At 47.3% G+C, this 11,853-nt stretch overlaps 1 protein-coding gene across 1 annotated transcript; it reads right to left on the bottom strand.

Annotated features, from left to right (window-relative positions):
* Positions 1-6,164: 6,164 nt before the first annotated feature.
* LOC144173278 (palmitoyltransferase ZDHHC20-B-like) lies at positions 6,165-11,684 on the bottom strand. The gene is made up of 2 exons (XM_077701765.1): positions 11,339-11,684; positions 6,165-6,673 (listed from the first exon to the last, which is right to left on the bottom strand). Exons 1-2 carry the CDS (start codon positions 11,681-11,683, stop codon positions 6,371-6,373), a joined length of 648 nt encoding a protein of 215 aa, XP_077557891.1. The 5' UTR covers position 11,684; the 3' UTR covers positions 6,165-6,370.
* Between the last annotated feature and the right edge of the window lie 169 nt (positions 11,685-11,853).

The raw sequence follows: 11,853 nt of genomic DNA, 5'->3' as shown, positions 1-11,853 counted from the left end.
CGTCCGTGAGTCGGGAGATAGACAACGGAGAGGAGCGTCTTTCGAAGGGTGGGACAGCGGAACCTAGCCATTCTGATGTGCTAGCTTGGGGCTACACCGCCGCGCGACACAAGGGCAGACACCGAAACAATGCTGCATGTGAGCTTAGTGATTTCCATTTATACCGATTTAAACTAGTTAGCTAAGTAATTTTTGGAATTGCGACAGAGCTGCAGGAACTTTTATAATTCCTATTTATCAGAACCTGTTGCTACTTTCGCCTTTTGTAATACTCTTAAAACACAACCGAATTTGTAATCGCTAATGTAGAAAACATAGTACCATTCGTGGCAGGCAGTGCGCAAAAGGTAGCGTTTCTCTAGCAGCCAGATGTTTTTCGCTATGGAAACCAATACTTAACGTATGTTTGCCGTACGACCACTCAATCCCGTCGGGTGCGGGTTACCCTGGAGGTGCTGTCGAACAAGTTAATCAAGCCGTGCGAAGGCACCACGCCATGGACGCGAAGCTGCACCGAAACAGGGCCAAAACAACCGCCGCTGAAGCAGACAACAAAGTCGTACCGCGGGCTCCGCCGCCTGCGAGCAGGCACTCCCGCGCGGGGAACGCTAGGTAAATTCGCGGCGCCATCTCTAGTGTGCTCCGTAAGTGAAACCCTCCGCCGCCGCTCCCCCCTCCCCCCCTCCGCCCTCCATCCCCCCGGCACCGCCTCCGACGCTTAAAGAGTTTGTTGTACCGCACGCCACGAAAGAACCGTTGGCTGGTAGAGCTAGAAAGCTTTGCTTTAAAACTTCCGCCGCAGACCACGCTGCACCTGCCGGCGGATCGCGTAAACAGCCATGGCGTGTCTGTGACGCTCCGGCCGACCGGGGCTTCTTCCTCTGATGATGATGATGATGTTTGGAGTTTAATGGCGCAAGGCCGAGGCTTCTTCCTCTGGCCAGCCGCTCAGCTGGAAAACTGGTCGAGCTGTGCTGCGCACGTTTGACCCATCTGCTGCCCCGTACGTGCGTACAGCTTGTGCGCAGGCTTGCTCCCGAGCTGCTGGCCGTCCAGTTGCTCGCTGGACGGCTGCAACGTCACTTCAATGGCCGCGCTCTCCTCGATTTAGGTTTAAATATCGCCCGTTTTTGCTGATCGCTTGCGGCGTCCGAGTGCGTATTTCGGTTGTTGTATTTTGCATCGTGCTTTTTTTTTCAGCAGACAATACGGAAACAGCGTTTTCAACAGGTCCAAATTTAAAGTGCAGTTGGCCTTTAAGCCAGGTGTAAGAATCTCCGTGCTTATGCTGTAAGCGGAAAGGTAGATGAACTCCTTACATACAGAGTAAGATCACTGTGCTATGACCATAGCATTTCACATCGCTGTAACGCATGCAAGCAGCTGGGTATACAAGCTTCTCCAGGAATACTTTTATGGTATGAGGACGGGGATGCCATACGGGAATCGTACCCACACCTTAGCTGTCCATCAAAACAATTCCTGCACACCAGGTTGTCCTAAAAAAAGCGAAAAGTAGAAAAAATAGATGCAAGCTCCCCCACCCCCCTCCAAATACGACCAAGTGGTAGTTTGCGTCTTTAATGTATTCGTGCCTCTTTCACTAAGCTAATTGACCTAGTCTATATGATATCTCTTAGGCAGTTACTTACATGTGTGAATCTATTATGTGTGACAGGGCACTGCCGCTGCGTCGCAAATCCATTTTCGCATGACGATGAAGAAGTATACACTGCCATTTGTAGAGCAGGTTTTTTTTTGCGCTCCTTTCTTCCCGTTCAATGGGTGCAATAAACGTTTTTTTTCCTTCAACGGAGCCGACTGGGTCATTTGTGTCCCTTCATGCGATTGGGCTATGCCATTGAAAAGTAAATACAAAGACAAAATAAAATGCGGCGACAGTTCCTGCCTGAGACGGCTACGCTTGCACATTATTTGTCGGAGTATTCTTTTGATGCTGAAGTTAGCCCAAGAAGCTTTTTTCACTCTGTAAAGAGAATTCTACAATTTAGGAGAGGTTGGCGGAAGAACTAAAATAAGCAGCTTTTTTTTTTCTAGCCTGGGGCAAACTGTGAAGTGGATGTTTAAGATTGAGCGGTGCCTCTACCCACTGCAACAGCTCAGAAAGAACGCCAAGTTTCCACAAATAATGCAGAGGGTTAGGTCGAAGGGGTCAGAAAGACACTTTTTTTATTACTGCGATAAAACAAAGGCGGCTCTTACTCTGCGAAGGAGTAGGAGCCGCCCAATGGGAGTTTTCAATGGTGGTTCATCAGGATTACTTGACTACTTCTAACATTAACACCGGGTATTGCCAATTTGCCACCCTTATTATCAATTTGAGGCTTCCGACCTCTTCTCCTTTTTCAATAAACATTTACTCTCTCTCTCTCTCTCTCAAGTTGAAAGACTGAAATTCAAGGCATCAAATAGAGAGAGAGAGAGAGAGAGAGAGAGAGAGAGAGAGAGAGAGAGAGAGAGAGAGAGAGAGAGAGAGAGAGAGAGAGAGAATATTTTTATTTATCCAGCGAAGGTTGATGTGTGGGCCTCACCCCGTGGGAGGGATTTCTTGTCCGGGATGCCTTTACTTCGTCTGGCCGTCCGTGCTGGGGTCACGAGTTTGATATCCGGGTAAAAAAAATCTGCACAATATACTGTGTTGCCAAGCTTGTCACCAAGCGTACCGTTGCATTTTTTGCGGTGATATGCTGTCACTTATCAACACCACTTCTAGAAACGTTAGCTTTCGAGTGCAAGTTGAGCGGCCAGAATACAATATAAGTAGCGTTACATATTGTGTCTCATATAAGGACGTTTTGCTTTTACTTTAATTTAACCTGCTTTCCGTCGGTCATCAGCCCCCTATGATCAGCAGAAAGGTGTGGCATGCTGCTATCTTAGTTCATCTGTCAGCGACCCATAGTGTATTGCACGTCATCATTATTTGAGGCGTTTTTTCCCGAACTGAACCAGATCCAGAAACCGAAACTGACTCGGATAAAACTGCCTTGGCAAGAAAAACTCGCAATGTCCCCTAAAAAAGGGGTGGCTGGAAAATAGTTGAGATAACGCCCTAAAAAAATGTCCGCAGATCATAGTTCGTATCGAAAAAAATGAGCTAGATCCTGCTGTTTCAGAGACTAAAATGAGCCAAATACATTTGCCCAATGGGAGATTGCTTTTGGCTTGAGTGTTCAGACCATTTCGTGGGTGTTCTCGGAAGTTTTTTTTTTTTCCTTTCGGATGTGGCTTAATATGAATTTGGGCGGTAATTAGGAGATCGGCGAAAGATCTATCCCCAGATGTCAACGACGAAGTGAACGGAAGACGTGGACGAAAAGAAACCGAGATGTGAACCGATTTCATTTCGTCTCCTCCGTTCCCTACGAAATAAGTCTGATTATGTTTATTATTACTCCCATATTTACCATTTCAGTACTTCACTGGAACTATCCCGTTTTGGAACTAGCCCTGGAACTCTCCCGTTTTGAGACTACCAACACTTCATCAAAGTGAAGAATAAGATAGGAGTCGCCTTCTTGTGAAGCATTTTGGAAATGTATGGCAAAGAAATGAATAGCTTGCTTACTTCGTTAGTGCCTTGAGGCGTGCAAAAGATAATTATCCTAGGGAAGAATTCGAAAAGAGCCGCAAATGGTGCCAAGGGGAGTCACGTGCTCTCCGTGAATAGTTCTGCTGTTCTTGAGGCCCTGTTATTAATACCTTTTACACCAAAACTCAGTCGCACAATGCTTCAATTTAAACAAAGTTTTCATAAGGATGTAGCATCAACTTGAGTGTTTCCATACAATATGGGCCAAATCGAAACTTGGCACCCCAATATTGCTCAAATTCACGGCATAATTTTTAATTACTTATGGCCATAAACGTCCCTTCGTTCACGTGTAAAATTTATCATATAATAGTTTTGACGGCGCTGCATTTAGGTCCGGTAACAAACTTCCGCTCGTTTCTCAAATTCTCGTTAGGTGGATCTGACTCATTTCTAAAAAAAACGCCTTATTTGGAGGAGTTTGAAAAAGAAGCTTTGATGCTTTTTTTTTTCTCATACTCGTAAAGCTAAAAATGCACTTTCTTTCTCCAGTACTAAGAAAGGCCACCGAATGGTGTAACTGAGTTACTGTTGTGCATTCAGGTTCTCGCTCTCTCGCTGGGCCAAAGCAATAACGATGCTCTCCAATCTCACCATTGCTGGTCTTTTCTTTCATGTGTATAGTACACATCGATGGTGTTTTCTGGCAATAAAGAAATAAGAAACGAAGGATCTAAGTCGTGCCACAAGTCTCACTCAACTTGCTGCCTGCGGGTTTTCTCGCAAGACTCCTCTCAATTTTGCTGGTCATTGGAGTGCAAAGAAGGTAAACAATTCGGCCAGAAACCTCCGCTTTTCGCGACCCTCGGTCTTTATGCATCGTTAGTTCTTCCGCTTTGCGGGAAATATCCGACCAAGCGATTAATTTTAACGAGGAACACTCCTACATGGCGCTGGCAACACGCTCTTCGGCGCCTTACTGCTACCCGAAGCCTCTTGTGTTCTGGGTTATACTATAGGTAAACGTAATATTTGGGATTCATTTCCTTGCACGCCGAAAGTTCTTACACAAGTTTTTGATGTAAGAAGCGAAGCACTATCATTTGGCTCCATTACACACAGGTAATTCGCCCCAAACGGCGTGGCTTTGCCGTGAAAATGATATTTTTTTTTTTTTTGCAGCAGCGAAGTAGTACAAAGGTTTTGAATTTTTCCCAAGATGGCACCTAGACGTTTTGGTATACCAGAAGTATTTAAGAATGACACCTTAAACGTGAAATACCCGCGCTTTCTATGGTGTATTAGACGAGTACTTACTAACAGATGTGTGTTAACGTTTGCTTCCATGGCTCATGATATTCCTCAATACCCGCCGCGGTGGCTCAGTGGCTTAAGCGATCTGCCGCTGAGCCCACGGGCGCTGGCTCATTCTTGGCGGCCGCGGAAGTTTTGCTGATGGGGCCCCAAAATCGAAAGCACCCTTATGTCGCGATTCCAGCGCCCGCTACAGATCCCCAGGTGTCGCTAAAATTAATCCGGAGCTCTCCCTCACGGCGCGCCTCATAGCCCACATGTTCGGCGAATAAGGCTCCTTCCCGACTATTAAATCCTTCAGGCAGCTGATTTTTGTGGTTTTAGGACAGGGTTTTATAAACGGTTTACTACCCAATCTCTGCGACCAGTGCGACGTGATATTCTGTTCTCAGATGGGTACAAGCCCGGAACTCCCGGTTAGCATCAGAACACGAATTAGTGGTATAATATGCCGCGCACTATACACAAACTGACCAAAAAAATGCCAATCAGCCTTATTAAGAGGGAATTTTCGGGTCTTCGGAAACAAACTTGTAGTACTGGGGCTCGAACCCAGGCCGCTCGCCCTAAAACTCATGGTTTCCCCCGAGGCTACGTAGGCCGAAAACCAGAGTGGGTTTAGTGGTCACTCAAGAGAATTTATATGGGTATGCCTTTGGTTCATTTTTAAGTTAGCAAGCAGAGAGCGAGAAACTGGGACAATTTCTTTTATAAACCTTGCAAATCGCCTACTTTATCAGCCGCGGAAAGCGAGCTGAAAGATAAGCTCAGTAACCAAGTAGTATACAAAATAAACATGAATAAATAAAGGTTCGTGATTCATATCGCTGGTATTTCATCATCCATAGCGGGGCACCATGTGATTGTGCTTCATACACGCTTCATAAGGCGACGCCGCTCGCAAGCCGCTAGCCTCATCGTGTATAAACGATAAAGCAGAAAGAAAACACAAGAAATACGCGCAAGTGTTTATCAGGACGCGAGGAGCACTTGTGCCAAAGGCGGCGCAGTCGCCATATTAGGCCGCAAATGCGCAATGGGGATGAAAGGAATGCTACAAAGGCGTCGCACTGCGCCGCTTCCGTGACCGTCGTAGCACCGCTGCTGGAAGCGAAAAAAATCAGCGTGGCTGCGAGTAAAAAAGGACGCGCACGCACGCCGCGCTGGTCTCAACAACAGGCGCAAAGCCTCCAGAGTGCGCATCGGTGGCTTTTGCCAATATTAAGTACCCGCCTGTACAGTAAACTGAAATATTAAGACTTTCAATGAAGATCTGCAAATTAAGTAACAAGCTTCAGATAAAGGTTTTCAACATTGTTTCTCTTAATCGTCGCAATACGGGAAGGAAATTTGGGGTTGCGAACAGTGCGCCGTTTTTTAATAAAGGTTCCGTACTGTAGGTGCAAAATTAAAGGGATACCCGGGAGTCAATCGTCCGTGCCACCTGGACTACCGTTCCAGCTGTGTAATCCTTCGTTACGAATGTGTCGGGAGGGAAGGAGCTTATGCTGAACACGCGGCCAATTTCCGCCCAGGCGAGCCTATGGTGGCCTCTCCAGCTGACACGGAACCTTTCGTCGCCGCTTCCCCGGTAGGTAAATTTTCTTCATTGTCCGAGGGAGCTCTCCCTGTCAGGGACGAGATGGCGTTGCCACTGGACGAAGCGGGGGCCGTAGTCGCACTTTCATGAGGGGCGCCTGAAGTGGGTGCGTCTGGCTCTGGGTGCAGCCTGGTTGGAAATCGTACACCATCACCAAGGCTCGTGTGAACGGGGAGGGTCCACATCGCTGCATTGGTGCCGAACACCTGGTGGAAGTACAGAAAGGGGAAAGGAACACTGTTGAGCCCTTCCGCTACCGTGACGGTGCAAGAGCAGTGGTGCTGTATAATGGATAACCACGCTTACACATACAACTTACAAAATACATACGCATACATACAACTTACACTTACAACTTACACATGCACATAACATCCTTAGAAATATTTCTAAATAAATGAATCCCATAATTTTCTTCGTGGTACTTCTGATAAAATGAGAGTTAGAACCGCTTTCTGCAACCGTACTCCCTCCTTAGACGGTCGTATATTGACAGCAGATTGGAATTCTGTAGCGTTTACAACTTCACTGAGATAATTTATGACAAGTATACGCATATCACACTGGACGTAATGGTAGAGTCGTCTTCGTGGGCAAGTTCAGTGTGATTTTTCCAAAATACCTATGCTACGACAGGACACAAACAGCAGAGTTCGGGCATGACATCTGTTATGACACGGCTACTTAAATGATGACGCTCATAGTGAAGGCGCAGACACTATCCGAAAATTCAACAGCTATATAAGATTGAGAGTTGGAGAATATTTCACGCTAGCTGTGGAGTAAGCGAGCGCGATTCTTTGTCACCACGACCAGATAATCGCATGCTATGATGGTCATAATGCAGGACAAGGCAGCTTACGTCATCTTGATGACCGCGACATCTGGAGGTGTTTTATAACCAGTTGTGATCTGTCGTGGGAATAATGCATTCCTGAGCTCAGGTCGACCGAAGTAAAGCTGACGTGATTAGATTTGTTCTGATTACGTGAGGAGCGCAAATCGGGACAGGGGAGGACGTTTAACGCAAAACCAATTGAGCTGAAGTATTCATCATTATGTTCCGCACATTTTCCTGGCACAAACCAGACGATAATTTTAAACATGGCAAGTTTAAAATTATCATAATAGTAAAATCAACTTTTAATAGTAAATGGTAGAGTGCGCATTGTCTGCTTGTTTTGGGTTTATCACGCAAGAGTGCTTATAATTTAAAAGCTTTGAGAAACTAAACAGTTTAGCAATTTGGGTATACCGTTGTCCAGGGTATCAAAACCATGATTAGCGAAGCATATGGAAACACCTACGTGCTATCATTCTGGAGCCTGTGGGGTGGTTGCTGTGGTTATTTTAATTTATATACACAAAAAACTGCACTGAATATTACTATACTCCCGAATGCGAAATTTGTGCGCAGCGCGAACTGCAGTCTTCTCGGTCACGGAGCAGATCTGCTGCGTCTCAAGAAGTGATCGCGTTATCAGCGAACGCACGGCGGTGCGCGCTACTCTGCCGTTATGCCACAACGCGTCATCGCCGTCGGCGAGCATGTTTTTGCTTATCGTGTTTGAACCTCCCGCGCGATGTCACGTGGTTCAGATGAGTGGCGAACAAAGCAGCGTCTGGGGAAAATGCGAGGAGGAGGGAGTGAGAGATATGCCATAGCCGCGCGTGCGCCCTCTCCCTAAAAGTCTCGCCAGACGCTCCTCTTCGTTTTCTTTCTGCCTTCAGTGCTTCGTTCGCTCACTTGTTTCCGCGGGCGGCGACGGACGCCTACGTTTCCACCACCGCGAAACCCAGGTACCGGGCGCCAAAGGGCCGCGCCCTAAAGTATACTCATCGCTCCTCACGCGCCCACCTCAGAGAGGAGTGATGGCAAAATTCTATGGGGCTCCCCATCAAACAGAATGGCTGTGGGAGATAATTTCATGAGAGTTCACTTGCACGACCGCTTTGACGACTGTTTTTATATAAACCGTTACAAGTAACGCTGTTCTAAATGCCGAACGCAGTGACAACGTAGAAAAAAGTGCGCGACAATGGGTACGGATAGCTGCGGCGCGATCGTTTTCTGCGTTTTAGAAATAATGCTGCATCACTGCACGAAAACTTCCCAAATGATCGACACGCTGAACGGGTGGTTACACACAACACCATGCCTCCTATCATGTAATGGCAGACAAAACGCCATAGGGCCTTGTATTACACATCGCATATGGCCCATCTGCGGAGGCGTAGCCGGAAATATTTCTCACAGTGCGTTGTACAATGCCGGTAAAAAAAGAAAAAGAAAGGCAGCATATATACGCTCAAGCAATATCTTAGTAATTTTTCGCACTGTAATAAATACGAAGTGTGAGTTGTTTTTGCCTCTGCGATGTCAACGAAAACATTCGAGTGCACATAGTACCCCGAGGACTTCATTCGTAAACAACCTTTGTTGTCTTACAAAAAAAAAAAAACTCGTATAAAATAACGGTCGAAAGAAGCAAGAAAAAAAAACCCAAGCACAAAAAAAAAATCATGGGATATTCTGACACCGAAACATCCCCCTGGCTTCGCCCCTGCCCATCCGTACCTGTCGAGGCATGCGTTAGGCACGGGCGGACAGATTAATGGGGGTGTGGGAGGAAGGGGATGGAATGCATCAGAATGCTTGACGTTGAAACTCATTTCGCTGCACAAAGCTCTACTGATTAGCGCACCCTGGGGTGAGTCGGCGGCGACCCATTTGAACCCATCAAAATTGGCGCCTTATTTTTTGGCTTGCCTGCAAATGTGGTCGCTTTCCCCTCCGACACCTCCCACTGATTGCCTTCACTCCACCTCCCCCCGTCAAGAATACAAATAGAAGTTTGCTGAATTGAATTTGATTTTCCCGCGTTCGCCCTGCTCGCACACCCTCTGTTGAGGCCTTCGTTTAGTGTTTAGTGTCGCCTCTCTGTGACAGTGTTTTTAAGGCGTTTTTTATCCGATACCGCGAAAACCAGTTGCACGTCTATTTTCAAGTAAAAGATCGGTGCTACAGTGAGTTGTGTACTCTTATTTTTCTTAAAGTATGCATAATGTTGGCGTTCTGCCGAATAGTCTTGACATTGACAACGCATGGCAGCAGTTTTGGTGGTTTCGGAAGGCCTTGCCTATAGAAACTTCTGTGATCACGCGTTCTGTGAACGCTTAGTCGGGCAGTTGAATCAAGAGACAGACCGAGATTTTCGCCTCTACGTAGGTGTATGGCTGCTGACGTTTTTCGCCCCTCGGGCACTGGAGAGTTGCGAGCTGAAAGACGCCCGCGGACGGGGGCCACGACCCCCCCCTCTATTTACAGATATTGCCATATAATGACATTTCTTGGGGCACGGTTCCTCTCTTTGACGTCTCCCCAGTGCCCACCGATGCAAGAGTAACACAAAAGTTAAAGCAGTTCCACTCAATGTGAAAGCTGTCGCAAGGAAGTTCGGAGCGGTGATTCGCTAGTGTTATTCTTGTGAGTACCTTGAATGTGTGTTGTTTTTTGCAACACCGCCTGTAAAACGTTGCCTAGTGCAGGCGGCGTTGCTCCTACTCTCCCGCTAAGAGATGCTGTGGCGCTTGCATTGACTAGTTTTAGTATCAGCCTGGCATTATTACCTAAAGTAGTCATGAGAGGCCACGGCAGCCCCTGAAATGATCGATAAAGAGACACTAGATTGAGTTTTCATTATTTTTGTTGTAATTAATGCAGTGATTGAATATTTTTATTTTTATTACTGTGTGCTTATTTGCGGTCTAGCAACGGCAGCGTCAGTGACAACGGCGCAGCGCAAACATCCTACGGAGCCCTTTGCACATGAATAACGTGTGCCTCTGGCGCAGTGGGATAGATATTAGCTTCATAACGAGAGCGACCCAGGTTCGATTCTGGCCAGGTGAAACGGTATTTAACCCTGTGTTTGGTAAGTGACGCCGTGATGCCGGACGAGCTACGACGGCAAGCCGCGCGCCCAAGGTGCTCCACACTTAAAATAGACGGGGCTATTACATTGGGTCGTAGTTCGTGAGTCACCTTAATTCCCGCATACTTGAGACACCAACATCCTCACTGCGTTGCGTTGGCAGAGGGTACGACATTTGCGACAGAAATGGCGCCTGGGTCCTTCGCGGGCTGTGAAAAACATTCCCCGGCGGCGTGCTTCCTTTCTCGTTTGACCACTGAATATGATAGAGGAGGTAATCTTGGGGAAAGTGGTAGGGCAGCGCTTGATCCCGCCATTGGTTGATTTAAGAGGTCGGTTCTAGCTGACCAATCAAACCAGCAGCCCTGCACACAATAGGCACAAAAATTTGCGCGCAAGGCGGTAGGCGCCCGACTTGACTGCAGATGTTCCAACCAGCGAGCCTCCGCGCAAACTGCACGTTAATATTTATTTGTGTGTATAGGGCGTACCTGCGTGGTGGTCAATCGCCAAGAAAGAACATCTAAGGCGTGACTGAGTTCACGGGATCGCTAAGACAGAAATGTTCTATCCCTCATTTTGCAAATAGCATTCTGTATGTTGCTGAAAATACATTTTACTGTGGTATTTTATCCGTAGTCGCCATTTTCTGGTCTCCTGCTTCTTTATCATCACCACCGAGTTGTAAGAGAAAAGTGTTGCTTCACCGATAAACGAACCCCAAACCGCAGAGGAGGTCTTACTCTAGGCCAAGGTAGACTTTCGCTTTTAAAGGTAAATTGGAAGCATTCTACCTCCCCTCGTTTTTCGCTTTACTCTTCTGCATACAGGAAACCGCGCCGGTGAGCCACCCTTGACAGAAGCCGTCTTTAGGGCTCGGGGAGGAGATCAACGACTCCCGCTTGGCGTGTGAGTTACATTTGCAGGCATACTGACCTCCATGAAATTGCGGCGAATGCCGAGGTTGAACGAATCCCCGTTCTCCCTGAATTTTGGCCTTTGTATGTTCTCGATCGTGCTGCGGTTGCGGGCGACGAACACGAGGTGCATGCAGAGGAAGCCGCCCATCACGAAAACCACAGTGGCGCCAACGAGGACGAGGAAGCTGATGTGGATCGAGTGCTTCAGAAGGTGGCGACGGGGATTCGAGTGCCAGAAGTACAGGGACGTGCTGGCCGACGCATACGCGCCCAGAAGGATGATGTAGAACAGCGTCAACAGGAAGAACTTGTACGTGCTGAAGGAGACGCAGTTGTTGAACCACGGGCAGTGGTGATCCATCTTGGTGATGCACCTGCACGTGCGCGAGGAAGGCATTGCTTAAACGACTTACCGCGGAACTTCACTACAGTACTCATATTTTTAGACTAAGATTTTACTATCTCCGGTAGGGTTTCTGAGGGCTTTTCGGGTTGCAAACATTGCTCAGGATGACTCAAATTGCCACTGTG

This window comes from Haemaphysalis longicornis, unplaced genomic scaffold (genome assembly GCF_048455015.1).
Source record: "Haemaphysalis longicornis isolate Haplotype H1 unplaced genomic scaffold, Haemaphysalis longicornis Haplotype H1 scaffold_3, whole genome shotgun sequence".
In the NCBI taxonomy this organism is placed as follows: domain Eukaryota; kingdom Metazoa; phylum Arthropoda; class Arachnida; order Ixodida; family Ixodidae; genus Haemaphysalis; species Haemaphysalis longicornis.
This window is presented reverse-complemented; position numbering and strand designations above follow the sequence as displayed.

Excerpts from the sequence above, each read along its gene's own strand:
- LOC144173278 (XM_077701765.1), bottom strand. The coding sequence starts at position 11,683 with ATGGATCACCACTGCCCGTGGTTCAACAACTGCGTCTCCTTCAGCACG. Across the intron at positions 6,674-11,338 it reads TTCGCCGCAATTTCATGGAG|GTGTTCGGCACCAATGCAGC; the intron begins GTCAGTATGCCT and ends TACTTCCACCAG.